We start from the raw sequence: 27,862 nt of genomic DNA on the forward strand, positions 1-27,862 counted from the left end.
TCTAGCCAGGAATCTTTCTCATCCCTCTTGTTACTGCCTGAGCCTAATGCCTGGACCACTTTAAAGGCCATTAGTACAAGGAACAAAAGTTAAAAGAAAACAAAGTCTCATTTTCAGTCGCTTTCCCGGTTATTCATTTTGGATTCAGCGCATGAACGACTTGTAGTTCACTGTGTGGCTGAGTCGCGGGATCAAGGCTACAATGGAGGCATTGTCATCACCTTTCTCTCCCTGCTCCTCTGTGCAATGAAGTTGAAATCCTGCTTTTGGCATCCAAGCTGTTGCTTTGGTGACCAATTATGACTCCAGAAGTATACATTGTGGTCTTGTTGAATAGTTGAAAGAGCGTAAGGAAAAAGATAAATGTGTTCAAACACAAGTCTGTTTTGCAAGCCTTCAAGGTGATTCAGAATAGAGTTGTTTGCGTATTTTATTTAACCTGGTATGTAAGCATAGTGTTGGGAATTCAAATGTCAGTGTTACAAATCCAGAAAATGTAATTAAAGGTGATTTAACACTCAGAATGCTGTGCCCTTTCCGTACACGTTATAATTACCTTTAATTTTTGATAGTATGGAGTTCTCAGTTTCACTGAGCAGCACTGTTTGTCTGCAGTTATTTAATTTTAGAAATAATTATGCTAGTCACTTAAAACCTTTTTTTTTTTCTTTTCCCAGAAGCCTAAAACTGAATCTGTAATTCAGGGTTTAGTGGATGCATCTTGGTCTTACTGATGTTCCTGAAAGTCTTTCTGTGAATCTAACAAGTTTATGTGAGGTATTTTTAGATGGAAGAGGGAGCTTTATGCTAGTGACATTGCAGAGGTGAAAGAATGAGAAAAATGGTAAATTCCCCAAACACTTTGATATAGCAGCTCTGTCAAAGGTAGAGCCCAAAATTCAGCCAAATTGGAGTGTGCAAATATGAGAAAAATGGGTATTTTCAGGGAGAAGAATCAACATGCCATGCTCCAGCCGAGTTTTCTTATTTTCTTTGAACGCTTTCAGCAGTGATGTTTTCAGGATTCGTTCATTGCTTCCCATTGCATTTAATCCCCTCTGCTGTGCTTCGTGTGGTTCACGAGGTCCTTGGGTCAGCGACGTCTCCGTGCGCAGACACCCCGGCCGTGCCACTCACGCAGTAAGTGACAACCCCGGTGATTTAATGACAGTCTCTCCCGTAACGTGCTGATGCCGCAAGTTACTAATGCTCTCCGTGGGCTAACGAGTACGTCCATTCGCCGTGCTGGGTAGACTGCTTTGTTTGTCCTCCCCAAAGATTAGTGTTTATACTCCCTTGATAAAAGAAAAAGCACTCCAAGCATGTGTTCAAAGGGAAAACTCTGCTAGATCTGGCAGGCAATACAATTTCACTAATAGCTGCAGATACTTAAGTAGCCTATTTTCATAATCCCATAGGTAGTTGTTAAGAGCATTTTCTCCTACTGGGAGAATATCTATCCTTCTCTTGAACTTCTTGTCAGCTCTCACTGTATTTATGACCTTAATGGAGTTTCCAGCAATCATGCTAAGATACAGGGGCCCCTAAGTATATCCATATATCTGTACTTTATGTTACGCCTCGTAGCACCTCACGTTGGTGTAGATGGACTGTTTGGGTCACGTCTGTGCTAGTAACACAGACCTGTCCCATGCCCTCATAAACGTTCCTTCCTTGGTGGTTGAACTGTACTAAATTTAGACCAGCTTTGTAGTTGCATTTTGCTCATTTAAATGAGACTATTCTCTTGGGCTAGATTGCATCTGCTACTGAAATAGTACCTAGGGCAGAATTAGTAAATCGGCCGTTTCAGTGCATTTTTTCCCAAAATCTGGTGTGTGGAAGAGAATAGATTGACAACCCAATAACTTCTCACTGGGGCTTATGGAAATTACGAAGTCAATTGTATCGTGCAGGAAAGCTGCGCAGTGCAGCTTGTTTTCTTTTCTTTGTGTAGTTTTTAAGTACACTGCGACGGTTTTGGGCTGGGAATAGTGTTTTAAGAGGAGACGCTTTGGTGCCGCTCTGAGCTTTGGAGCTGAAGTCACGCGGAGCTGAAGAACCAGATTGTACAAAGAGGATTTCAGAAGCTGATAATAAAGGCCTTACTCATTGGTGATATAAGAATAACAAGTATGTTGCAAGGAAAGATTATGATCTCTGTTTCAAAACAAAAGAAGTTACCTGGGATACGTATTCTTATTTTGATCGATAAGCCAATATGTAGAAATGTCAAAGTTTTGGCCAGGAAGGACTTAAGCCTTCAGAATTAAAAAGCATCTGTTCCTGAAATCTGAGCCTCTGATCCCTCTAATCACTAACTAACAGAAGAAAGAAAGAAAATAGTCTCCATTTTACTTATTTTACCAAATATCCTTTTCTACAATAACATCATTAGTTTTTGCATGTTGATCTCTAATTTGTAGGCATTTGGGGGCTGGTGGGGGAGGGAACCTAATTTTGATGACATTGTAAGATTCTATTAGAGCTATATAAAAATAAGTATTTTGGTAAATGAGTACAGCCTTATTGTCTTGAGCATCTGGAGGCTTCCCAGTTGTCCAGGAACAGTTATCTAAGGGTTGGTGCAGAGCATATGCCACCTGGTCTTGTTCTTGTCAGGCTGCTGGTGACCACCTCACCCTGACCCTTTACCCAAAATAAATGGGGAAGTGCTTAAAGAAGTTTCAAGAATGTAATGCATTGTTTATGGGCTGTTCTCCATATGTTTTCCTCAATTTATAAGGAATTACAGGTCCAGTCTTGTCTGTGCACTGCAATCAGCTGTGATTCCCAGACCAAATTGCAAGGCAGAGACACGATCCTTGGTCTGGCTGAGGAAGGAGACAAATCCTTGAAGGCATCTTTTCAAAGAGGGGCCATCCTCATTAACAGGTCATTATCAGATGTAGCTGTGCTGCTGGAAGGAACTTAGTCTAGGTGAGCTGTAAATCTTGAAATCTTCAGGCTTCTTGTTCGTAAATCTCTCATAAAAGGTGAGGAAGCGTGTGGCAGTTGCTCTGATCAAAAATAGGAGTGGAAACGCATGAATGCTGTGCTGAAACACAGCATTTACCAGAAGATTCTCCTTCTGAAGGGTTTGCAAAGGGTTTAACCTGAAAATTTTGAAAATAAAGGAGGAGCGCTGTTCTGGCTCTGGAAGCATGCTGGTCCTTTCCTTAGAGATTGTTTACTGCAGAGGACATAGGCTTTAGCAAATTTTTCTGATGTTATTGAAATATAACCGTAGTCCCTGGGTAGGAGATTATTTTGCAAAAGAAAATCAATCTAAAACTGCCTTGAAATCTCTTTTAGAGGCTGGTAAGTACTTTGCGTTATGCAGTAATTGGGTCACCGTGAGTAGTTAGACTGCTGCTTCTAGAGGCAGTCCAGGCATCTCCAGTCTCTACCCACTTACTTCTGCTTGCTCCAAATCTACTTATCGTTAGCAGCCACACAATGCATCAGATCAGGAGTCTGCTTCAGGTTGAACAAAATTGTATTCCTCCCCCCGCCCCATTTACTTTTAACTTGCAGTTGGGGTTCCCTGATCCAACTCACTGCACAGAACTGAATTGATGTATCTGAGGAGGTGACTGGACTTGGACTCTGTCACGGCTTAACCCATCGCAGTTGCTGAAAGAGGTGATTTTCAAATTACAGCCTGGGTTACAAAAGATGGAGGTTTTATGTTACACGGCAGACTGCTGTGAAAACTCAGGCTGCGTACCCACTGTAGCGGTGATTCATGTTGATGTGCCAGATTCCTACCCTTTTAAAAGAACCGGCTACAGTTTTTGAAGGATTAGTCAAAGTTAAAAGTTTTCTACTGGCTTAGAGCATATGTTTTCGCTATTAGATGTGAATACTAGTTGTGTCCTATTTTACTTGGAAGTCTGGGGACTGTGAAAATCAGCTATTGAAAAAAGTCAATCCTCATTTTCTTCTGCTTTCTAGTTACTGGGCGGTTGGCTTTCAGTTGGATTCATAGTGAGTTACCAGTGCTGTTATCACTTAAAGCTGTAAGAATAAACTCTAGATTTATGTGGATAACCTCAAAACAGATAACCTGGTCCTGCAAAGGAGACTTGTGTTGGGTAACATTTTCAACATGTCTTAGTTTTTCCAGAAAATGCGTTCACCTATGTTCATTTTTTGATTTTATCAACAACATTATTATCCTAGGATACAACTGGTCATTCCAGGAACAATGATTTATTGTTTTAAGGCAGCCTGGAAGAGTCTGTTCTCCTCCATTATTTATTTTGGAGGACATCAACTTAATTTATTCTAGTGGGCAGGAAGATGAAGGGAGGTAAATTTTCAAACCTTTTAGTCTGAGGAATACTCTTCATTTCATTATTGAAGTTGGAGTAATGGGTAATGCTGAAATCATGTATTTGTCCATGGTAAATGAAAGCTGGCTGATCACCCCCTCCCCCTGAAGAGGAAGGCAGGGGCCATGCTTTCTTAACTTCAAGAGCGGATGTATGCTGAATCTCAAATGGTTAGACTCATAAACACAAAAAGCCCTTGGATATACAAATAGCAAGCGTTTTATTCTGAGGTTTTCCTAGCAGAAATAAATTTAGTCTCGTAACTACATTTTTATTAAAATTTCAAGAGAGAAAAACACCTTATCTTCACCAAGTCTGCATTCCTGGTGCTTGATGCTCCCAATGGTGAGATTTATCATTAAAAGGTGATTTTAAAGTTGTTTATACTAGCAATATCCTGCTGTATTCTGTAATATTACTTTGCTTTTTACTTACCATCTCCCATCCACAGATCTCAGCGTGCATTGGGAAGTACTCAACATCGGCCTTGTATGCTGATGCATTGTCCACAGAGGTCAGTCCTGACTCCTGCTTACAGACAGTGCAGGTGGAGGAGGCTGTTAAGTACTAAGGCATGTCTTAAAAGAACAGAGAAAAGAATCCTGTCTTGTCGGAGGCTGAAGGATTGAGAGGTTGCCTGGTACAATGGTGTGAAGCCCCTTGCACTTGGAGGGGACTGTGGAGCAAGGGTATCACCACCATTACCCATCCGTTATCTTCATGGTATCGCTCCATCATCCTGGAAAAGTGCTTGGGCAGTAGTATTTGCAAGGTATTAGTTAAAATATCATTGGTTTTCTGTTTCATTAGTTACTGAGTATTGTGATATTGCTATTGTGAGATGTTGGTAACCCTTGTTCATACCACCACAATCGCATCAGCCAAAAGTTAGAGTCACAAATTAGGTACGTGGCGTGGGATTGCCCGCACATTGCACAGGGGAGCGTAAGGGATGAGCGTTCTCAGTGCTAGTACAGGGCATGAAGGCAGGGAGGAGGCCCCTTGCCTTCGAGAGGGAGAGCAGGAGGCTCTTCCTTTGGCTTGGTCCACGTGCAGCAGCTGGACACTGAGCTCCAATGTCCAGGCGGTGCCGGTGTTGTTCAAACCGGAGAGCGTGCAGGATGATAAAGGTACGCAATTTTCTCCTTAGACCGAAGAGGCTGTAGCGGTTCCACGTGAGATGTGTGGGAGGATGGGGGAGAATCAACGTTTGCCAAATAACAAGGGATAAAATCTGGTGGAATAACAAAGTTTCTGTCAAAATTTGAGAACGACGACAAATAAAAAATGAGTACCTATGCTCCAAAGAAATTGCTGGGGGGAAGAGAGGGAGGAGAGGAAAAAGGATACCACGGCATCGTGTTACATATCAACTCAGTTCACCTGGAGCAAGAAGTGTGCTCCCAGAGGCCCCATAGGTGTCCGTGAATAATGTCTCTAAATATTCTGCTTATTAGATTGCTCTTTTGTGCACGTGCACATATGACAGGAATTTTCCAAAAGTGCCTGGCCACAGAGGCGTGCAGGTTGTGAAGCAGGACGTGCGTCGGTAGAGCAGTGGGTGAGCGCTGTGCTGGCAGGCAAAAATTTTTCTTCTCCCTAAGCCCTGAATAAAAAAAGTGGACTTGCCTGTGGGGCACAAGCTGTAAGGTTTCTGCAAAGCGTTACGTAAACTGTCTTTGCTTATAGCGTAGTTGCTCTCTGTTCACTTTGGTGCATGTCAGAATACGTTCATTCCTGTAGGACGATGTGACTTCACCCACTTCGAGGTGTAAGACGCTGAAATAGCGAATGGGGCTGGCTCCAGCTGTCTGAGGGAAGCATTTTGCTGAGCGAAAATGTGACAAAACCAGCTTTAGGGGTGGTGCTTCTCTTACGTTTCACTGGAGTTGTTGTTAAAAGTCTAAATTTCAGTTCTCCTGATGGCTGTTTGAGCCAGGGTGGCACCGGCAGGGCTGCACGCGTGTGTCAGCGGCTGCGAGCAGGGGTGCGCCTGCAGGAGCTCACGGGGCTTTTTCATTCTGCTCCTCTGCCGTTAGCCAATGAAGCAAAACGAGTGGGAGGTCTGCGAAGCCAGATCGGTGTTGATAAGGGAAAGCACAGTTCCCATTGCAAAGATATAAAAATACACTTTAATAAGGCAGGGAAAGGCAGAGCAGGAAGGTGTGACTAGATGCCAAAGCCATAAATACTCGAGCTGGAAGCAAGGCACGCATCTCTTGGGGTGCTGAGAAGAGAAGCAGCGTGTCCCCTCCCTGTCTTCATGCCTGCCCCTGGCATCAGCCCAGACTCCTCCCATCCTGAACCAAGGAGATGTGCTTCATTCAAGCAGATTTTGGGCTCAGGACAGCAGGAGCTCGATGAAATGTATTGTTTCTGGGGTTGCAAGAGACCAGGCTGATAATGTAAACTCATCCTCTGACCTGGGGTGTTGTAAATCTGAATTTGAGGGCTGGGCACTAAGTGCAGCTGCATGTGGCTGCGTGGATCGCAGCATCGCTTCCCCGGGCATCCCCGTTACAAAACGGGCAGCTCCTGTGAGCCCAGGTTTTCGTCTCAGTACGTTTGGCTGAGACTGGGAGCAGTTACTTATGGGATGCAGATGTCCTTCGCCTTGGAGGATTGCTAGAGGAATTGCCTGATGTTTTCGAAGAGGCAGTAGCCATGCGGTGACGATCTTGCTGGCGCATGGCTTGGCGTGCCATTTGTCTCCTCTCCGAGGTATCCTCGGTGCTGCTTAGCATTCAGTGCGCTGTGCGGAGACCTGGGTCTTGTTTAATCAGTTTGGTTCTGATTGCTTCCATGTATCCATGGGTCGCATCTTGAATTCAGCGTTTTGCATTACAAATCTGCTCTCTAGAGATGGGCGGGATATATAGCTCCATCTGCCACGCTCAGTTTTAGCCCTTTTTCACGGAGCCCTCTTACCAGGTGAAAAGCACAGCCCACCAAGATTCCTGCTAATTGTTGGCGTGCAATTATGAGGATGAGTGCTGATTGGATCCTATCCTGCAAAGCAGGCCGAGGGCTGTGGATAGAAGGGAGGCATTCACCCAGCCTGCCAGTGCAGGTCCCCTCGTTGCTCAGTCTTTGCAGTGAGCTGGGTGACAAGAGCCGGGCTGTTCTCCTTGTGTGCTGGCTCCTAAATGCCAGAGGAGATTCGGGGAGGTAAATCTCTCCCAGGAGTATCATTTGTTCTCTTTTGTTTCGTGACATTTGGATGACAGCGTTTTTGAAATGGCCATTTCTGCTATTACTATTATGAGAAAGAGGTTAGTCTGAAATCAGTATTTGAAAGTGCTGGTAAATACAGTGTTTATGCACCATCAGCAGATAGATGACCATTTTGATTTCTTATCTCATTGTTCTTCTGCTAGAGCTTGGCCCTCTCTTGTCACGGGGTTATAAGAGATAACCTGTGTATTTGTAGGCTTTTCTTAAGGTGGAAAAACTAGAATTCAAATGTTCTGCAGCCTTTCTCCAGCATGGCATTATAGATGGTCATACCTAAACCTAAATGTTTAGTGGAATTAAAAGAAACCGAGGAATAAATTTGTCCAGAAAACTTTTGCAAGGTAAATTTTTGTGTGTTTTTATAGAAGCCTAGTAATTGGAGTAAGCTTCATAATGTTCTTGAGACAGCGGTATTTGGTATTCACTCTCCCATTTCATAGCTTTTAAAAATCTGTTCTCACAAAGTAGTGTCAAGGAGGCGGATGAGTGCCAAGGAGGCTGATTTTAAGAGCTGGGGAGTAAAAGGTGCCGAAGTGGAGTCCCTCGGCAAGGCCACCGGAGTCCTTGCGTTGGGAGGCAGGAGTGGAGTTCGGGACGTGCCCTGCTGCTGAAAACACAGCCCTCCTCCTCTGCTCTGCTGCTTCCAGTGTAAAAGCAAAGCACGGTGGTGGTGGTGGTGGAGCTGTTCAAAAGAAAATTACAATGGATTGATGGTGAAATACATGCACGTTATCATTTTTACATAAATAAATTGACATAAATATAAAATGCACAAATAATGCGTAAATATGATGTATATACAGCATGTATAAAAGTCTTTCAGAAAGAAACTTGTAGCAGATCTACCTGCATGCAAGTAAAACTAGTGAGATCCGCTTGCTAAGTGAAAAAATACGGAGAGGCAGAGCAGCTGAGGCTGGCGGTGGTTGCACAGTGCATGGAGGAAGATGTCCAACAAGGCCTCCAACTTTGGCCCGTCCCTCCCTTCAGGGAACCTTTTCTTGGGGTTTTTCGCCTGCGATGCTGTCTGTTCATGCACAAAATCTGGTCATGCGGGCTGGGAAGGTGTCAGAGGAGCCTGAACTGTATTGTGCATGCAGCGAGGAGGCTTGTATCATCCCCCATCAAGTATGCGTTTTCTTTTGTGTACGCGATGACTTGGACAGCTGAATCTAAAAGCTGCTCTTGAAAACAATACATTGAGAGATTAAAGTTTTGAACAAGGGCTCTGGCAGGTAGCTCTGAAATATGACTGTAGTTTAAAACTGTTCTGAAACAGCTGTAATGACAGTAACATCATCTATTGCTGTCAGAGAAACAATTTCTTCCTCTGGGGGGAGAAGGAAGTAGCTGGTTAATGGCTAGAGACTTACCTCTCGAGATCTACCTTTTAGATGATGTGCTAAGAAAAGAGGTATGTATGGCTTTCTTACCATATAAATATATTTATATATTTTGTGAGCTTTATTTATGTTAGTTGCTTTCCTGGCGGGGTTAATGAGGTGGTGACTGGCAGCCAAGTAAATTTAACGTATTCATAGGTAATGGTATTAGAAATGAAGTCTGAAAAGGCTGGCTGGCTGGCAGCCAGTCTGGGGTCCTCGTTTCTCACTGTTCAGCTGGGAGATAAGCTGTGAAGAGGAGCATCTGTGAAAGATGGAAGATGAGAGAAAAATGTTTGAAGTTGTAGCTCAGTATTTACCTCCCAAACGGCACCAGAAGTGCTGACACCCCTTTGGTTGTTCATCAGAGAAGGTGCTGCCTGCGGAGGTTGTCGCAGCATGGGCAGCTGCAGGTATCGGCGCTGCGCTTCCCTGGCTTGATGGAAGCTGGTCTCTGTCCTGACCCTGTGTTTCTCCTAATCCATAATGCTTCATAATGCTTTGCAGTTCATAATGCTTTTCAGCAAAAAATATAAATCTATCGTGAAACTGGATATGGATTGTTACGTGAAGGCCTGATTGGGGAAAAAAATAGATGAGATGAATTTTGTTAGTGCTTGTACTCATAAAAGTTCATTTTGGAGACTGTAAAGGATGAGAAGCATACTTGCAGGTTCACGGTGTTTCATGAAAAAGGAGCCTGCCTCTCTATTTCTGGAAAGCCTGATATGAAAGTGTGTGGCTTTTAAATTATTATCAAGGCTATATTGCCATCCTCCTCCTTTCTGAGGTGACGTTTTGTGTTTCTAATGTATGTTTTCATTTTGATTCATTCTAGTTTCACAGCTATGGCCTTAAGTAATCGTTGCAAATAAAGCAAATCTGTTTTGGTTACATCAACAGGGCATTTAATGTCCACACAACTGCTAATCATTCTTCAATTTGTGCAATTAGAATAAAGCGCAGGTCATAAGCGGGAGAAATATGAGAGTCTGAAGCTGCTGTGTTGTTGTCTGCTTTTGGCTTGTGCACTACAGAGGTGATTTCTGTCTGCTCCTGAGCCGGGGCGTATTTACCTCGGCTTAATTAAGCTCCAGCCCTCTCGGTGCTTTTCCTCACAGAGCAGCTGGCGGTCTCAATTCTTTGCTTGGTCTGGAAGAAGATACAGCCGTGGCACGAAGGACCGGGGTTTGTTTCTTGCCGGTACGTACTCATTGCTGCTAAGTGCTCCCATTGATTACAGCCGTGTGCACACAGCTGAAAACAACACGGTTGGTGGTTTCGAGGAATGCTCACTCTACTGCTTAGGAAGCCCTCGCCGTGCTACTTGAGGACTTTATTTTGAAACAGAAGTGGAAATGTCAGGCAAATGTGTGCAGGCGTTGCAGTGCGGGCTGGCTGGAGGGGCTGCCCGCTGGCTCCCGCCCGCTGGCTCCCACCTGCTGGCCATGGCCCGAAGTGGGGCGAGGGGAACACCGGCTGTGCTGTGCCTGCGTTTTATCCTTGACTTCTAAATGGCAGGTGAAAAGCTTCAGCTAATGCTCCCTTAATAATTAATTGGTGTGTACAGGCACATCTTGGAGCCATTTTCATTTTATATGGTATGATAGACTTTTGATTAATTACCCTGGCTTGTAGAGTTGTAATAGATTAGTGTCTTACTTAAGGGGAGGAAAGGCTGTACTTTTCTTGTCATTGACCGAATACTACTGGATCCGTTAGGTGATGCAGCCGGCTGTGGTGCGTGTTTCCTTGCTAACACGGCTCCTCCACCATGCAGCACGAAAAGCACGTGCCTGTTTTGAATGCATGTTTCCCCTACCTTATTTTGGGCTGGGGCTGGGCACTGCTGGAACAGGAGCGAATTTGTCTCGCAGAGGTACAACAAACCTCAAAAAGCTAGACACCTTATTGCTTAAACCACCTCGGCTACCTAGCGTTGTGCTGAATTGAGATCACAGGTGACATCCTTTCAGCTGTCTTGAAACACACTTGAACACTGGGAAGTGTGTGAGGAAAGATAGCAAAGGGGGGAGAACTGCAGCCATAGGCAGTGACGGATGGCACCTCCGGGGCTAGCCTTCCTGCCAGTCAAATTGCCCGTGTCAGCTTTATGAGGATGCTCATTGCCTGGATTACGGCAAGGGCAGGGCGTGCTGTAACAAGGTCTGGTGCTGTAACAAGGTCTGGGACCGTCCCAAACACTGCAGCAAGACCCTTTGATGCTGCAGCTGTTTAATCTGAATAACAGGTATATGTTTTTATTGGATTTGGTAGGAAAATGAACAGTGATAGGGTGGGCCTGCAAAGCACTCTTTTGACACAATTTTATGTATAACAGTGTCTTTTTTGCGTGAATGGGCCATAGTATAGATTGCCCTTTTCGAAGTAATGTTGAGCATGGACTGTTTGTATCTTCCTTTTGTTACGCCATCCGTCTCCTCTAGGTATTATTTATCTGAGACAACTTTGGCGCTGCTTGGCATCCATTAATCTATAGCGTGTGTAGAGCCTGTCCTGGCATACTTGCGTCCTCTGAAAATACAGCAGGGTTGGAAGAAGGCCTAAAACTTCACTTTAAATCGGTTCTTTGATTGTTTTGTGAACCGTGCCTTGCAGAAGCAGCCAGAGAGAGCCTGATCCATGGTGCTGTGTTGGTGATGGCTGGGGCACACCGCCACGAAAGCGCTCTGCAGTGCAGTGAAGCATCTGGGGGGAGGAGGAGGAGGAGGGGAGCCAAAAAGAAATGCTATGTATATATATATACATATATATATATGTGTATGTATATATATATATATGTATGTAAAAGTCTCAGTCATCCCTGCTATAAAATGCTTGGAGCCCTTTTGGCTGAATGCAGCGAGCAAAGAACAGGCCTGCCTGGCGGTCAGTAGCTACTTAGCAGTGAAATACTGCGTAACAGTTGGTTGTGCACTCCCTGCTTCCTCTTGGCTGTTGAATGGGTGAAGGAAGGGACCCCACTGCATCTGTGAGTGAGTCTGCTGGCTTCTGGGAGACCTCTCTGGCTGTGACACCACTTCAGAGAGGGAAATTTTTGAAATAAAGCAGCTAACGGGCACGAAGACATCAATAACTTCACCAGCAGTGTGTGAGCTTGTCCACACTCTGATGTCAACCACATAAAACCTTGGTATTCCCAGTTCTGCTGCAGGTGGTATTTATAGAAGCAAATGCATTAGAAGAGCCTTGTGTCCAGGAACACTTCTCGCAAGGGCTGTATCACGCACTCGAAGTGTCTGATAGCAGTCGCACCACGCTGGCGTGGGCCTGCTTCTGGTCACCGTCGCTCTCACTGTTCTTAGCCTGCATGAGTTGAGATGAAAGGGTTCGCTTTCTGATGCTTTCTCTGCAAGTTAATAAAGTTAAGGGACGTTTTTGATTCTCTCTGCCCCCCATTATCGATTGCTGAGCGTGGAGTGGCTCAGAAGACTTTGTATAGCTCAGGATTCAAAGCCACTTGAATAAACTCAGGGTTTAATAAACAAAAGACTGATGAGATGGTTTGCTGTTGTTCTCTGCATATCTGCCTAAGGCTTTCAGCTGTCCAGGAAAATGACATACTACATCAAACAAAAGCAGTTATTGGTGGCAGGGTTTTTTTAATATTTAATTTCAAGAAAGTTGCTGTTAAGGTTTTTTTCTAGCTTCTGATATACTCAAGTGGCAAAAAAAAAACAGCTTAAAAGGTCTGCGATGGTAATCAGGAATTTACAAACTCCCCTTTCCATGTTAATACTAACTGGAAATGTTTTAAAGGTAACATTTAATATTATTTCGGCACTCTCTCCCGTGGAAGGATTTTGACCTTTTCATTGTCCCCACGAGCCTGGGATGCTAATGGAGGAAATTGCACATGAGACATGGAATGTCTGAGGTAATTTACCATATTCTGCAGGCCCTTTCTTGTGGACAGAAATACCTAAAACTTGGACTTCGTCAATGTGTAGAGGAGCTCAAATTACACTAGTTATACATGTTGTGTGACTTAACTCTCAGCTTGCTAACATTTTAGAGATTTCCTGCTCTGAAAGCTTAGGAGGATATGGATATGCGCATTTACAAACTCGGAGGGGTTAAGAAGGCTTGTAGTTAATCCAAAATACAAAAATGCTGCAGCAGCAGAATTGCTTCAAGCTCTTTTAAAAGTCCTTTCAAGTTAAGATGACATTGCTTTTGGTTTAACGTAATGAATTCAGTAAAGCAAGAAGGCACTAGCTGTTCTACTTGTTCCCACTCTCCTGTGAGGAAAGGGGCTTATAGGATTCTTGTTCGGCTGAAGTAAGTTTGGCTTGCGTGTAGGGGGATCAATCCAAGTAGAACGATTTCAGAAATAAAGGGTCAAGCAGCCACGGTTTTCTGTCACCAGTAACTTGCTAGAAACTCTCCTGTACAGTTGGTGGAAAAGGCTTTGGTGATGGTGGGATTTCCCACGGCAGTTGGCTTGTTCACAAAGGAAGAATGGACTTTTGCAGGTTCATACAGCCGTCTGTTAGTGGCTGGTTTGGTCTTCACAGCCGTCACTGCCCGTGAGTCTGCTGTGCCAGTAACTTTGGTTGTCCTTCGCAATGTATCCTTGGTGCAGGCAGGATTGATCGTTTTTCTGCACACAGACAGAAAAGAAGCAAGCGAGCCCTGCCGGCTCCTCTCGTGGCCCAGGCACAGCTCGGTGGCTAATGCTCTCCAGGAGGTTGCCTGCTTGGCAAAGGTAGGGGCAGACAGCCATGCTTGCTGGCCTCTGAGACGCTGTCTCCTCCAGCTGTTTTGTGGAGGAAGGGTTCGAGCTTGCAGCTGCTCTTTACATAAGGCCAAAGCAAGGCATAGCACAGTGGGGCTGCAGGAGGCACTGCAGGGGAAGGGCATGAGAGCAGCATGCGGCGAGCCTTGGACAGCTTCTGGTGAGTAAAAGGAACTGCAGCACATCCTGCAGCCTTGCCCTGTGACCAAGTGGCATGGCTTCCAGTGTTTGCTGGCAGAGAGGTGTGCAGAGGGATGTTCATGGTGTGAAGCGCTGTTTCAGCCCTTGCAGTGTTCTGTTGCGTTTGCTCACGAAGGATCTCCCTTTTTCAGAGGTGACCAGTTAGCTTCAGCCGGCTGTCTGAGTCTTGCTGGTTTTTGACAAACACCATCAAGGAGGATGAATGCTTTTTTAAAACTTATTTTGCATTTGTAGAAAATGTATCAGACAGTGCTGACTTCCTTAGGAGGCCCAGGTCGCAGGCACAGGACACTCTAGTCTGAGCAAAGCCAGGCTGGCTGGACCGCCAAGTCTTCTGAAGCTGTTCTCAGCTGAAATGTTCATTGCAGTGCCCCTCTGTGCCCTGAAGGATGGGCGAGGAGAGGGGAGGGACAGGTGCCTGTAACTCAGCCTCAGCTGCAGAGCAAGCCCAGGATGTTTCTGCACCGCTGGGGCCCATCTGGTGTGAGGCTTCTGCTGGTGGGCAGGAGTGCGACGGGCACTGGGGGGCTTGAGCAGCCCTTTGCTGTGCCCATGGCATGGTGCAGAGGTTAGCCCGTCGGGAACCCTGTCTTCAAGCTTGGAGGGCAAGAGTAAGTGTTGTTAGGAACAGCAGTGCTTCCTGAGGAACTGCTAGTCAAATTCCTTCATGTGCTCTTTTTAAAAGGGCTGTAAACAAATTGTCTCCCATAAACCACCTGCATGCATAAAACACGTTTTCTATTGCCAGCATCTCCCAGAGCTGGATGGCTGATTTAGCCCTGACAGTGCCCTGGGTACTTTGTTCTTCCCTTTAAAAAGCTGATCATTGATAGTTTTCCAAATGTTTCTGTGTATTTAATGTTAGTGTAAGATATCACTGCGCTACTCCCGCAGGCAGAGAGGATACCAGCTGCAAGTTCCTGTTCTGCTGCCGCCACCTCCTGCAGTAGGGAATGGCCTGTGTTCTTCCAGTTGTGTTTCTTGGGATTTTGGAGAGTCATTTACATGGAAAGACAGGGAAAAACAGAAGGCAGATGCACGAGTCTGTCACAAAGCCCTTTTCAGAAGACGTCTGAGAAAATTTTGTATGCTGCATATTATCTATTTTTTCCTCGCTTTCAACTCAAAGAACTTTACTTCTAAAATAATAAAATATGAAAATAAAATTTAAGCCTGACCTGTCACCAGTGGGTAATGCATTCTAAAGCAAAGCCTCTGGCTGCTGGACCTTTGCCAGCTGACCCCTAAAATGCTGTTGGTGTGGTAGGTTTCTGCTATAGCTACTTTTAAAACTGTCAGTGGACGCTTACCAGGCAGAAGGACTTAATTTGGTAGCCAAGGAGTGAGGAAGCAGGATTCTTCCAAGAAATTTCTGGGACAGCATCCAAGTCAGTGGGAAATGTCCTGGGATTTCTGACCTGAGATCTGTGGCGCTCTCTGCAGCCCAGCCTTCCTCCTGCTTGTAAGTGTTGGGGAAATTTAAAATACTCCCCATGCCAAGATGAACTATTTTTTTCAGACAATAGGTGTGCTGGCTTCTGCATGGAGGAGAGACTCCTTCATTTCTGTGTCCTCAACCCATCCCGTTTTGGGGTCTTTGCTTTCTGGTGGGTGGGGGTATTTGCTCCCACTGGGTCTGCCCCTGCCTTCCCCTGCAGCAGTGTAGTGTTGGCACATGTCACTTCCAATGATGCTGTGACAGGAGCAGAGCTGTCTGTTTCTGGATGAGGGCCTTGCCGTACTGCAGGATCTGTACTTGATATTCTCTGTGCTTTCTGAAGTGTGATGCTCTGATGCAGAAAGAGGGGAGAGAGCGCATCCCAGAGGTACACTGGGCTCCCAGTAGGGTGCACAGGAGCAGCTCCTTTTGCAGGACTGTCCTGACCTTGTTTATTTTGGACTTAGGCACCATAAAATAGCTTGTTAATTGCTGCTCATTTAGAATTATAATGAGGTGTTACCAGATGAGTTCTGTAATATTACAATTAAAATGTTATAAAAATTGTGGTTTTTAATATTTCATAAATTGGTTAAAATTTAATTCAAAATACACTGATCGCAAGCTCTTTGCGTATGTGCGTAATTATTAAAAACCACAAGGATAAAAGCAAAGATCTCTCGTACGGTGTCCCTTGCATCACATTGCTGGAGAAGGTTGGTGTGATGCAGAATCTGTGCTCCGGCTGAGGGTCGACAAGGAAGGCAGCGAGCTCCAGCGCCAGGTCCGCTCTGTAAGAAGGGGATGCCAGGGCTCTTCTTGGTGGGCTGGGACAGAAAGAAGGGGGTCTTTGGGAGCAAGATGCACCTGAAAGCATTTGGGTCTGATTATTGGCTCTTCTGAGTGCAGGGTGCCTTGCACTGAGAAAAGCTCTTAAGCTGGTGGGCAACTGATGGCTTGGGCCTCAGAAAATCTATTCTGTTTTGGATGATGTTATTACTGATCATAACTACCTTAGTTAATGCAGTGCAAAGTGCTGCGCGAGTGCGAGCGCAGGCTGGCAATTGAAGTTGATTCAAAACATTTCGAGGATGTCTTTGTCCTGCCTTCCAATAGCCAGACTAAAACACAGACCTGGCACAGGAACTGTATTACGTGCTCCAGCTAATTCGGTAAAACCGCCCCTCTGGTCATGCCTGGCTCAGGTCCAGTGTAACTAATGGACTGGGCAGCGTACATAGAGCCGTGGTCTCCGAGCAGATGAGCCTTCAGAGAGAACATCATCAGAACCACTTTGATGCATTAGTCTGCAGGTAAGAAAAGGCCTGGACATCTGGCGACACTGCGAATCCCAAAGTAAATGCCGAAAACTTGGAGCACGCTCCTCGAACGTCGCTAAGGGCCTCGGAGCCCTCGCTTGCTGGCAGCTGAGGAGCTGCTCTGCGCCGCTGTTAATTCGGTGTGTTTGGATGTGATGAGCAAGGTGCTGCCTCTCGTGCCGTCAGCCCCCTCAGCCATGTGCAGGAGCTGCTTTCTTTCCTTGGAGTCCTGCTTAACCAGGTCCTGCTTAACCTTTCCTTTGTTTTTCATCAAGCTAGGTAACGTCGTTCCCCTTTAAGATCTGTTCTGTTTTTGCCTTCGGGATTTTATGTTCTGGCAACTAACAAAATTAAAATAGCTTTCCTCATAAGTACTGTGAAAAGTACATTGAATCAGATTTCAGGGGCTCCAAGTATGCACTTCAGCATGCTATTGTATGAATGGATTGAGAAAACAAGTAGCAGTAATTTTCTTTCCTTAGGTTTTACTGAATGGCTTTCCAAGAAGCTGCACATTATGTATATCTTCTTTCTGAAGGTCATGTACAGACAGGGGCCTGGAAGGAAAGAGTGGGTAATTTCAAAAGTAAAGCCGTGAAGTTCCCGCAGGCGGCATATGGGTTGTCTTACCTTTTGCAAAGGTCTTTCCATCTGCTGTTGGCAGAAGTCTCCATTACAAAAGGGCAGGCTTTTGGAGGTACATCTTTTTTTCCAGGTTGATTTTTTTTTTCATTAGAATTCAGGTTTAGCTCAACCCAGACTGTTTGCACGGTACCACTCCCCTGGTGAAGAGTATAAAGGGGAACTAGAAGGTCTAATCGGGATACAGAGGAAATGCTCTCAAAATCTGGGGAAGATGGAACTTTCAAGATTAGATTACTTCAAACAAACAAACAAAAATCAATGACCAAACAACCCCCACCAACAACAACAAAAAAAACAACCTTCTCCTGGAAGCAGAGGTGGGCTGGTGTTTTTGTTCTTGTTTGTTTCTTTCTTTCTTTCTTTTGGATACCAAAGTTAAGGTCGAAGTGTAAAAGTGTGGATTTGCTGACGTGTTGATGCAGCTGTTGCTTAGGTCCCTGTAGCCATTAAGGAAGTCGAAAGCCTGCTGCCATGATCTGCCAAACAAAGATGACTTGTAAAATGTATTAATTGATTTGCTTCCATCACGCTCTTTAGAACACACAGTGGCAAATCTGAGTGATACAAAACCTGATGTGGAGATATTTTGTGTGTCTTACTGTGCAGAATGGGAAAAAATTCAGAAATCTGAATTTTAATTTCCAGCTCAAACTCCTGCTGAAGGAGGGAAATTGTACTTTTGGGCTGAGTCAGAGTTAAGACCCACTTCTTGATATTAATTCAGGATTTCTTAATTTACAGACCTTCGGTTTCTTCATCTTAAACATTATATTACACCTAGGACTTGATATTTATTTATATCCCTTAAGCATGGCTTGGGCACTGGGTAGTATATGATACCTCAGAGGGTGTTTTCTTTTGCCAGAGCAAAGCAAGGGGGCCTGGGTGGCGGGCGAAGAATAATCATAAATTTAGCATCTTATTGTAATAAGCTTGATTGCATCTCTGTTTCTTTATAGGTTACAGAAACAGCTTTCATTTGTCATCTAGAACACAATTGCATGAAACTTGTGCTTTAATAGTAGCTGCTTATTAGTTGCAAAGGGAATTTCTGGGTGCTGTCTTCCATGGTAACACACAAATGCCTCCAGAGCCAGAGGACTGCAGGATGCTGGGGGCGTTCTGCACGGAGAGAATTCAGTTTAATAAATCTAATAAGCCCATTTACCCTACTGGGCTATGTTAACTACCTGCATATAAACTGAGCATATATAACGTTTGGGCAAAGGTTAGAGAAGCAGTTTCTTGGAAAGACTAGCTCTAGAGCACACCAAAGCAGCAGCTATTCTTATTTTAGCCCTCAGTAATGCACACAATAATGGGGTTCAAGCAGTATCTGTGGTGGAGACAGTAATAGCAAGTAAGATATAATTAACTTCAAAACCCTTTAGGAGAGAATAACTCCAAAATGTAGCATTGAAAATGTTCATAGTTTCACAAGATGAGAATTACAGAAAGTTTAATTGGGGATATAAAGCCTCCAGTAGGGCACAGGTTGTCTGCTGAATGATGGCGTTTGGAAGGCACACACCTGCTCTGTGGCAGCCTGCTGTGTCTCCTGCACTGTCCTAGGAGCTGCTGGACGAGGCCGCGGTTGGAGGTGGCATTTGGGGCTGGCTGGACGTGGGTCTGGTGTGATGCAGCGGTGCTGGTGGTAGCTGCGGATGGCAAGGATGCTTTGCAGGAGCTTGGTGGACTTTTGGAGAAGGATTATCGTCTCTGTTAGCAGGATCAGAGCAGGAGGTCCTTTCTGCGTCACCAGGCATGGCAGTGGCTGAGGGGTGGAGGTTTCGGTGCCAGCACACGCACATTTCCCACAGCCTGGCTTGAAATCGCCCCGGACACAGGTAGTAACTCGGCATTATCTAACCACTCTTGCGTTTGTCAAGCTGCTGCTAATCCGAGTCAGCGACGTTAGTTGTGTGTGGGATCCTTCTGTACATCTTCGTGAGCGACCACGACCAGTGCACATAGTGTATGAGTACACCAGCGGGCTCGGAGGGGCTAAGCAGAGGGTCAAAATGTGAGAGTGATGCTGAACTTCAGAAAGAAGAACTCTAAAGAAAGCGAACAAGTTACTCAAAGCATCCCTGAAATTAAAATGGGAGAAGTAAGAGCAGAAAAGAAGTGCAGAAAACAGTGTAAGGGTTCCTTGATGTGGTTTGAAAGCAATAATGGAGCATTAAAAAGCAAGCTGGAAAAAGCAGTTAAATTAGCAAGGCTGGGAATAATTCACACTAGCTCGATGGCAGGCTTGAGGAGCTGTTTGAGCTGGAACACTTCAAAATTTGGAAATCCAACCCCCACATGTTAGTAGTAGAGAGTATAAAGCATAACAAGCATAAAAGGAAAACTGAAAGATCCAAGGTGTGCTTTGAAGAACTACAACATCTATACATAGAAGATAAATTATTTAGGCAAATCAGTGTCCATTGTCTTGTGTGAAAATTGGGCTTACCGGATGATGGGAGGTTAAAGACAGCAATTAAGGAAGAAAAGGTACTGCTAAAAAGGGAGTTCTGTGCATCAATTTTTAACTGCTAAAAATGTAATGGAGGACTTAATACTAGTACCATGCCCAGGCTTTCTAAATATAAAAGATAAGCAAACTTCAGAAATTGAGGTCTTGGCAAAAGCAGCTTTGGAATAAGCTATTAATCTGAAAGTATTAACTGAGCATACCCAGGTAGTATGCTACGTTATATAAAACATAACTGAATTTACAGCAAATGTAAGGGATTTTTCATTACAAAGAGCCACTCTTTCAGATAAAAGTTCTTTATATACCTTCTTCTGTGGTTGAAGCAAAAATTGAGGAAATAAAATACATGAAAGCTCATGTGCTCCTAAGGTCTGTCTTTCATGGATTCTGCAAACGAAAACTGTTGTGGTAGCTGCTTGAAATGTAAATTCCCAAGCAGCAAAGAGAGAATGGGATACGGTTTGTTCACAATCCAGAAGGGCCCTGAAAAATTTCTATACTGAGGCCTCAAAAGAGGCTGAGTAGACGTGGACAGAGTAAAAGCATTGTTACAAATACGAAACCGACTTTGTTTGAATTAGGATTGATTTAGAGTTTAGTTTGGTCTGAAGGTTGCAGGCACCATGCAAATGCTCAAAGGACAGCTTATCCCTCATCTGAGCCATCGTTTGCATTCTTGCTGTTTTGGGTAGAGCAGAGTTGGTGCTCCCAGGACCTTCTGTCTGATCAGCTTTGTCTGTTCCTGGCAATCTGAGAGACGTGGCGCTGGTGGGCTCAGCATTGTGGGAATATAACAGTGCCACAGCTGTACAGTACGTAGCGATCAACTGCAGCCTCCTGTAAGCAGCAAGCACCGAAGGCAGTGCTTCTCAGCTCTCTTCTCTTCAGTTTAAAACCTTGTTTGTATGTCCAGGGTGTGCGAAACCGGATGCCAAGGAACTGGGGTTTAGAGGAGAGGACTTGGTACCTTGTGATTTCATTGTTGCGTTGTTTTCCATTGTGCTGAGCATAAGCCTGTAATTATGTGGCCGTTTGTACTAAGCGTGTATTGTCTGTGTGTAGTCTTTTCTAGAGCAAGTGCAGGAATTCTGCCTTTGGGGGAGTGGCCGATACGGGAGAACATTCCTCCACCTTAGTGGAGTTTGCTGATAGCCAAGGAATAGCTGAATTTGTTTATAATTTCTGCAGGATTTTCTGCTGCTGTGAATCTTTGGTCCGTGCCTCTGGTTGTGCAGCTGGGTCTGTTCCATGAACACAGTAAGGGCTCTGCTGAAAGGGTGATATGCGTGCAGCAGTTACCTGCTTTTAAGGAGACTTTACAGCAGGCATTAGGAACCTCTGCACTTGGGTAGGGTGATGTACAGCGATCTGTATTTAGTGCTCAGCGTGAGTGATGGCTGGGCTCCTGAGACTCAAGGCTGATCTATCTTTTAAGCGGACGTTTTGACTTATCACTGTAGTTCTTTAACAGGGCCCTTCATAATCCTTGTTTCAGTGGGAAAAAAAAATAAAAAATAAAACCTTTTTATCTAGGATTGTCTGCAGGCAGTGGCACCTTCAGAAATTAATAACTTCAGAAGCAAATGTGGCTAATGAGGAGGCCAGGAGCGTCCAAGCTGTGCGTGAATCCTGGCATTGACCTTCCCTCTGCTCCTCTCCGGGGGTCAGGTTTGTGTTTGTGTGTTCAGCATCACAGAGGTCTGTAGCTGGGCCAGCTCATTGCCAAAGTCTTCACACTTTCTTTAATACTTTGCCAAGATAAGGAAGGAGAACCTTTTCAAAGTATTACTGAATTGTTTATTGCTGTTGGGTATGTTCCCCCCCACTGATCTGTCAGTGCTCAGGATATTTTTTCCTGTGTTGTGGGGTATTTTGTGTGTGGTGTTTTTTTTTTTTTTTTTTTTTCACCCCATTTTTAATTTCCATCAAAACAAACGATGAAAGATTTTCCTACTGGGGTTTATTCTCTTCTGTTTTTGTTTTTTTTTTCCTTCAGAGAGTTTACTGAGAATATTCAACATACCCTTTCTTTTGCTCTGTCTCATTCCATTACTCACAGTTATATGCCCGTGGCTAATTATACTCCTCCACTCCTTTCTTGGTGTTTGTATCCTTCACGTACTTACAGATGGTTATCAAATCCCCATCTTGCTTAGCCAGTCTGTCTAGCGCTTGTGACTTGACAGAGATTTTTATCCTTCCCAGTTCTTGAGTTGCTTTGCTCATCCCTTCCCTCCAGATGGTTTGAGAGCCTGCGGCCTGATGCTCCAGGCCTGCTCTCACCTGGTCCTGGAGGTGCGGTACCTTTGCTTGTGCAGCAGTTGCTTTAGCTTTTGGCCGTTTTGCTGTATTGCAAGTTCATAGGAAGTTCTTCCCCAAACCTGTGATGGAGTTGCCATCTTCCATATATCTCCCCGCTGTATTTCTCTAATACTTTCCCTGCATGTGGGAGTTGGGAGTGAAATGAGACTCATTTTGTCTTTTTTGGCCATATTGCTGTACTCCCCAAGTCTCTTTATATTATATTTCTTGCAGAAAAGCACAAAGAAATCTATGCTAAAGGAATACTAATGTAGCGAAGTGAAACATTCAGAAGTCATTAACTCATGTGTAACTGTGCTTCTACAACTTCTAATGTGTGCAATATGATCTTGAATTATACGGTGTCTCATGGCTTTCCTCCTCCTCATTCAGAGCACAGCTGAGACGCTAGATACAGAATGAAGCAGCTGAGCTGCAGCCAATTATTGTGCTCATTTTTAATGGAATAAATAGCTGCCTCGTCGCTCTGTGTGGCACGTGGCCCCTCCTTGCTCGGTCGGGTCCTGGTTAGCCTCGTTTGGGTGACACCTCGGAACAGTGCGTTGATCGGGTCCCTCAGAAGCACAGAGTGCCCTTTGGGGTATTTGTGTAAAAACAGAGTTGCAGCTAGGTGTCCAAAAAGACAACTAGGTTTGGCTTTTATCTTGTATGTGTGGTATAGTTGGGAAAAGCTGATACAGTTTTAGCCCTTCCTTCACTAGCACCTGGCTGGCATCCAGTTTCTACCTTCTGACTTCTCATCCTTGGGCTCAAGCTGAGAACACTTAAGAAGTTCCCAACTTGAAAAGCAAATGCAATTGATTCATGCTCCTTTATGAAAAGATGTTTCTCTGTCTCCAGGTCAGACAAGGTCGTTGCTTTTGCCCTGGGCTCACCTTCCTGTCCCGTGGGTTGCTGGAGACTCCAGCAAATGCGGTGTCAGTAGTCAGACACGAAATGGAACCTGGCAGTCCCCTGGATGTGCAGGGAGTCCTGCAGGAAACTTTTTTTGGGGGGCTGACTCGTTAGATACTTAAGGTTGCAAAGCAGCTTAAAATAAAAAGCCATTTTAATGCAATATTTTTGTCCCTGTTTTGGAGCGGGCTAGCTTGCTCTGGGGATGCTTTTCTTTGCCATGCCATCCATGGCTGGTGACCCACGTGATACTTGCTTCAGTTCAGTTTATTTTCCAGAAGAGTTCATAGAGGACACGAGCTATTCAGCGCTGGTTTGAAACTCCTCTTGACTCTTTAAAGCTGACTGCTTTTTCTAATCTCTTTGCAGTCTCCTATGGGACATGCTCATTGCCAGAATTTCCTAGTACCATATGAGCTGTTGGTATTCTTGGCTCTGTTTTAAATGAGTCCAGCTTTTTCTGCTTGTCTGAAAGAATCAAACCATATAGGTTTCAAAACTGTTCTCAGGACCTCCTCTTTGCTGTGGGGCAGGTGGATGGAAAAATCAGCTATATTTAAATCAGATTTGCTTTTTTTGTTGTTGTTGTTTTGCTTTCCAGCTTCCTAGTTTTCTGCCAAACTAGTGCTTGGTATTGCTAACGTTGAGTTGGGAGCAGAGGATGGGGTTTAGCTTGCTAAACTCAGATGTTTTTACAAAACCATCTGGAATGCTTAGCTGCAGCCTCCTTTTGGGTTGCTAGGTCTAGGGTTTACAGTATTGTCAGGACCAGATGCAGAAGTAGCAGTGAGAATGTACGTGTATTTTTTGAAAGATCTTTTTCTACCATGTCTGGGCTCAGATGCAATATTCGTTGTGGGATGCTAGTCAAAGCAGTGAGATTAAAGGAGGCCTTCAAAGGAAGAGACTTGAGGTCACCTGGTGCACAGGAGATAATTCCAGATGCAGAGGAGAGCAGCTTGAAGGGTGTGAGGTTGTCAGGGCAAAAGAAACAGAGTCTTAAGAGCATCGGTTTATTGTTTGCTGTTGGACTTTATTCTGCGGAAGCAATACTGATTCTGTATCATCTATTTAGCTGATTACCAAAACCTACCAACATTGCTTGGTTTATAGCTGTTTTCCTTCTCATGCTGCCTTTCCTCCCCGGGGGGAGGGAAGCCTACAGCTTCGGTTCGAGGTGACTGTTCAGAGCTGTCAGAGCACTGCTGGTCTTCTCAGGGTTAATTGGGCTTCAGCTAGCGCCCCGTCACCTTGCTTTGAGCATGGGGTCGTCCTGCTGGGGGGGAGCACCCCTCTGCTGAAAGAGAGGGAGCTGAACCTCTTGGAGAGACTCTTTTCATATTTTCAATTTCAAAAGAGAAAGACAGCTACTCAGATTTATAAAATTTTAAAACATTCCAATTTAAAGGGCTTTAAATATTGTATGTAGACAACTTTTCCATAGACAGAGCAGCCATGGAAAGAGGAAACGGAGAAGATTGTTCCCACAAAGGGCCAAAGGTGCTGTATTTGCTTTGGAGGGACAGACAGCAGTCTTGCGTAAGGAAATCTGGCTTTTCTACCAGATGGTAAATTATTGCAGAGCACTAAACAGTTGCAAAAAGATCAAGTCTATAAAGCATCTGGTAAAGTAACTGCCAATTGATCAGCTTTGCATGATGCACGTTGTATGTATCTCATGGGCTTGAGAGGAAAGTTATAAATCTGTCAAGCTGGAGATGGGAGTGAACTTGATGTTGTTTGCTGAAAGATGACAGAAATCAAGAGACCTATTCTTCAGCTGAGGTTTTTGTGTTCCCGAGAGTTGCTCCTGAATGAGGGCTGTGGAGGTGCCATTCACATGACTTCTGAGCAATCTGCACTCGAGATACACCATTAGATCAGGCACTTTTGTTGTTAATGGAAGTGAATGAAAGAGGAATAGCTCTCCGAAAGCTATTCATCCCCAATCTGGTCCGATACATACCTAAGATGTTTCCAGCACCACCTGTAAGACTTGTTCTCTGTCCTAACCTGAGTGTGTGACACACATCGTTAGTTTTGACACAGTAATTTCAACCCTCAGTGTTTTTTTTTCCCCAAGAAGAGTAACCTCTTAAGATTCTGGCTGCTGTTGGGTGTTCCCAGATGTAATGCTGCTCAAAGTGTGCTTCAGTGGGTTTGCTTCTCCAAACTGTACAAATTAGCACCGCACATAGAGAATTCAGAAAGAGAATCTTCACTCTTAGTCCAGGCACTTCTTCCCATTCCCCTGTGTGCCGTGTCTGGAGAGCTGGCTGACACTGGGCAAACTGCTTGGGGACTGAACCGAATTTCCTGTTGCAAACAGAGCTGATGCAGTTACAGAGACACAGCTCTCTCTCTGCAGCCTAAGACATATTAATGGTGCTTTTAGTAATTCTTTGGCAAGGGACAAAGGAGAATATGGAGGCTGGAGACGAACAGAGAACCCAGTGTGGCTGATGCGAAGAGTCTCTTCTTCGGCATTCAAAGTCTTGCTGCTGAGCTCACTTGGATTTATTTTTTTCATGGAGATAATAAAAGCAGGATAAGATGATCAGTATTCTCCCTGCATCTAGGTTAGAACTAGGTTATTTTGTAAAGTATTTTCAGATGTCTTGGCTGTAGAAGACATTGCATAAATAAAGATTTCTTTGTATTGTGTGATATTATAACGTGTGAAAAGATTTACTGTGCAAATACAGTAACAGAATGGAGAAGAATCATGATCTGCTGTTTGTTAGTATGGTGCAATGTAAATATTTGCCTAGGTAGATTCTCTTGAGATTTCGTGTGGATTTCCCTGAACACTGTCATTGCTGGCTTTCTTTGAATGTTGTGCTTCTGTCAGAAGTAAACATGTTCATAATATGTGATACTTGCCTCCATCAGAAGTTCTGTGGTTCTCAGGGAAAATAAAAAATAATTCATCCTCTTCCAAAAAAATGAGGAAAATATACAAGTATCTTTGTTAGAGCAATCTTAAATATATTTCTGAAATCTCAGCCAATGCTAAGAGAGTGGTGGGTCATGCTGTGTACAGTTCGTACATGCATGGACGTTTGCTTGAAATACATTTCAAGGTGAAATACACTAAAGGGTGAGATTTTTTCACTATTAGTGCTGTATTAGTAACTTCTGATAATTCTTCCAGCTTAGCAAAGGAGAAACTCACTGACTTTTGAATGTCTCTTGAGCTTGCATTGAGATGACAACACCGAGTGAGCCACTGTCCCTGTTAAATGTTGTCACTTAGAGTGAATGTGGCTTGCTAGCTCCTTTAAAATCTGTCTTAACTGGCAAACCTTGGATTCTTATCCTCGAGGTAAATAGAGTATGTTCTCATGAAAAGATAAAGGACACATACACAGAAATTGCATTCTTCTTAAATACCTGTCTTTCTGGTTGGGTTTCACGGAATGTCCTGTGTCTCTATATCCAGGCAGATGTACAAGTTGAGCCAATTGCAAAGATGGTTGGCTTTGTTTTGGAGAAGGGGTGTTTAGTCCTTTTAAGTCAGTCCTCTCCCTTCTGGGGAGGACAAAGCTTAGCTCTTTGCTTTGGGTAAACCTTCTCTTCAAAGGCGTATTTCTCAATTACTTTATCCTCGCATCCCCAGTAGCCCTGTGAACTGAGAGATGACTCAGTTCAGCTCCTGTTTCTCCTGTTTGGACCCATCTGAGATGCAGATAAAGCTGCTGCTGCACAAGGATGCTCTGGTACACCAGCCTAGCTGTATGGGCCCAGCTAAGTTTAACGTAGTTGGCTGCAAACCACCCTGCGTATGCAGTCAAGCACTTCTCTCTTGGGCAGATGAATGAAGAAGCTTAAGATGCTGTTTCTTGTAACATGCAACTTCAGAACTATTTGTACAGACATGGATAACAACTAAAGGATTTTTTATAGGCCATAATAGAGCCTGGACCTGGAGACAAACTTGAAGATGGTGATGCTTTTATGGATCGTGACCCTTAACTTACTGGACTGTGGGGTACCACTGTCCTGCTGTGCTGTTCAAGCAGGAGAGAGAGAGTTAAATTTCACTCAATAGCGCTGTTTGTGTATTCATTGTGACCTTACAATTTATATTGGAATATCAGCAGTTGATCTGTGCATCGTATTTGCTCACTTTTTTTCCTCTCTTGTTTTGCAGGAGTAAGTCTGTGTCTGTAACACTGGATGTACTGACCACTTGCCTCAGACTGAAGAGGACTTGCTCTACTTTGGAATATGGTGCCTAACTTCTGCGTCTCAGTACTCACAGTGCCAGCAGTCATCCTGTGCTGCTTGATGCTGCCTTTAGCGGGAGCTGACAGTAAGTAACACGCATTATTGAAGGGCTTGAATGCAATGCAAATTTTCTTTCAACAAATAGTGAGTCTTGCGGGTGTGTACTGGAAACACTGAGGACTAAGGAACAACACTCCTAATTTCTTACTTTCCAGTCTGTGTAATGCAGGTAGATTGTGGGTGAAAGGGCACAAGTAGAACTAAAAAGGCTGACAACGTTTATTCAAGTGCAGGATGAGCTTTTATAGTAGCTGCAAGTTAAAAACCTGATGATTAGATTTCTAATATGTACAGACGAGTAAAGAAAATTGGGAGGTGAAGGAAGAGAGAAGTATTGGGATTGCAGTAATCCCCGTTATTTTGTTCTTTTACCAGCTCTCTTGTGTGGTACTGAGACATCTCTCTTAAGACAGTGGGTGACTGAGAGGTGCTGGGATGCAGATTTTTACCTTCTGGTGTAGCTCTCCTACACCTGTATTTTGGTAGAATTGGAATCAAATGTTTCTTATGGTGATACTTTAAGTTGCTGTACCCGTGCCTGGTACTCTGAGAGTCTTAA

The 27,862-nt window shown here is 44.3% G+C and overlaps 1 protein-coding gene across 20 annotated transcripts in view; it reads left to right on the forward strand.

The window, feature by feature from the left end:
* PTPRF (protein tyrosine phosphatase receptor type F) overlaps positions 1-27,862 on the forward strand; it is a 280,990-nt gene that overhangs the window by 16,766 nt on the left and 236,362 nt on the right. For all 20 annotated transcript variants that reach the window (XM_035333708.1, XM_035333715.1, XM_035333710.1 and 17 more), the window contains exon 3: positions 27,167-27,328. In XM_035333708.1, the coding sequence (XP_035189599.1) occupies positions 27,244-27,328 (85 nt within the window). In that variant the 5' untranslated portion in view covers positions 27,167-27,243. The remainder of the gene's footprint in view (positions 1-27,166; positions 27,329-27,862) is intronic.

Source organism: Oxyura jamaicensis, chromosome 8 (genome assembly GCF_011077185.1).
Source record: "Oxyura jamaicensis isolate SHBP4307 breed ruddy duck chromosome 8, BPBGC_Ojam_1.0, whole genome shotgun sequence".
NCBI lineage: Eukaryota > Metazoa > Chordata > Aves > Anseriformes > Anatidae > Oxyura > Oxyura jamaicensis.